This window comes from Microtus ochrogaster, linkage group LG2, assembly GCF_000317375.1.
Source record: "Microtus ochrogaster isolate Prairie Vole_2 linkage group LG2, MicOch1.0, whole genome shotgun sequence".
NCBI lineage: Eukaryota > Metazoa > Chordata > Mammalia > Rodentia > Cricetidae > Microtus > Microtus ochrogaster.
Genome location: NC_022028.1, coordinates 47,957,303 through 47,958,680, shown reverse-complemented (window position 1 = coordinate 47,958,680; position 1,378 = coordinate 47,957,303). Strand labels below are relative to the sequence as shown.

The following is a 1,378-nucleotide window of genomic DNA, read 5'->3' as shown; positions in this document are numbered from 1 at the left end:
CGGATCTCTGTGGGTTTGAGACCAGCCTGGTCTACAAGAGCTAGTTCCAGGACAGGCTCCAAAGCCACAGAGAAACCCTGTCTCGAAAAACTAAAAAAAAAACAAAAACAAAAAAAAACAAGAAAGGAAGTACCTCAAATCAGAAAAGAGGTGGGGCTGGGGCCCAGAGGAGAGAAACTGTCCCTCCATGGTACAAGTCTGGCAGGACCCCACGGTGGGGCAGCTCAAGAGGGGCAGGTACCTCTCAGACAGCAGCATGTACTAGGATTGGCTGGACCATACATGATTCCTTCTAAAGCATGCTTGTTGTTAGGAAATAGAAGACCTGGCAGGCCTGATAGGCCCACGGCTAACAGGAGTAGAGCCTAGCATCTTTTGCCAATTGTTCAGCCCATTCTCTGTCCCTCTCCTACCTATCCCACAGAAACAATCAGAAAAGGATGCCAGGCAGGAGACCATACCTTACTTAGAAACATCCAAAAAGAATGTCTGGGAAAGTATGTCTCCTCAGCCCCACTTCAACCCAAGTCCTGAAAGCATCCAGGTGGAGGAACCGGGTGGTACCTGACTGGCATAGTGACTGGGAGCCAGGAGAATGCTGGGATGGAGGAGGTGGGTGGGAAGTTTCCAGAAACTCACTATAGGGCAGGAAAAGACACGACTTCGCAGTCTCAGAAGACACAGTTCAAGCTGGCTCGATCTGCACGCATCTGCGAGCAAGTGGGTGTCTGTGTGTGGGTGTGTGAATGTGTTAGGGGGTTGCGTCAGTCTTTAAGAATGACTGTGTGTTGGGCAGGAGCTTCAGGAGGCTGGACTTTCTCCTGAGGATGAGGAAAGTCTCATCCAGTCCTGAGGTATTGGGTGAACATAGGGAGAGTCCCTCAGTGTGCAGGGGCACCCTGAGCCCTAGTGTGTCCAGGGTTGTGGTGGATAACAGGTTGCTAGGTGGAGCATGGGACCGTTTAGGCCTGGGTCTATCAGAATGCACGGTTTCCTCTGTCTGAGTCTTTGGCCCTCCCTCCTCCCTGAGAAATACCTCTTCAACCCTGGGATGTTGCTCCACACCCGCACAGCATTCTGGAGGACTCTGCTGCGGACATCCTGGAGGGTCACAGCCTCCACCTGTGGGAGAAGAGGGGGCTGTGGGTCAGCGGGACACAGATGCAATCTCTTCCCCATGGGGCGCACGTCAATAGATCATCCAGGCGGGTCATGCTTCCTCTGTGGTGCCGCTCACAAAATGCCCATTTTTTCTTACACAACTACGAAGAACTAAAGCCTGAAGATCACTCGGATCAACTCTAGAAAAACACTTCACTGAAATGGGTTATGTTCTAGAATAAGGCAAGGTTCCAAAACACTGACTTCTGAAAAGACA

The 1,378-nt window shown here is 51.3% G+C and overlaps 1 protein-coding gene across 2 annotated transcripts in view; it reads right to left on the bottom strand.

Annotated features, from left to right (window-relative positions):
* The window catches only part of Dnmt3l (DNA methyltransferase 3 like), a 12,882-nt gene that overhangs the window by 1,338 nt on the left and 10,166 nt on the right, over window positions 1–1,378 (bottom strand). For both annotated transcript variants that reach the window (XM_013351158.1, XM_005360277.2), the window contains exon 11: window positions 1,037–1,122. In XM_013351158.1, coding sequence (XP_013206612.1) covers window positions 1,037–1,122 — 86 coding nt within the window. The remainder of the gene's footprint in view (window positions 1–1,036; window positions 1,123–1,378) is intronic.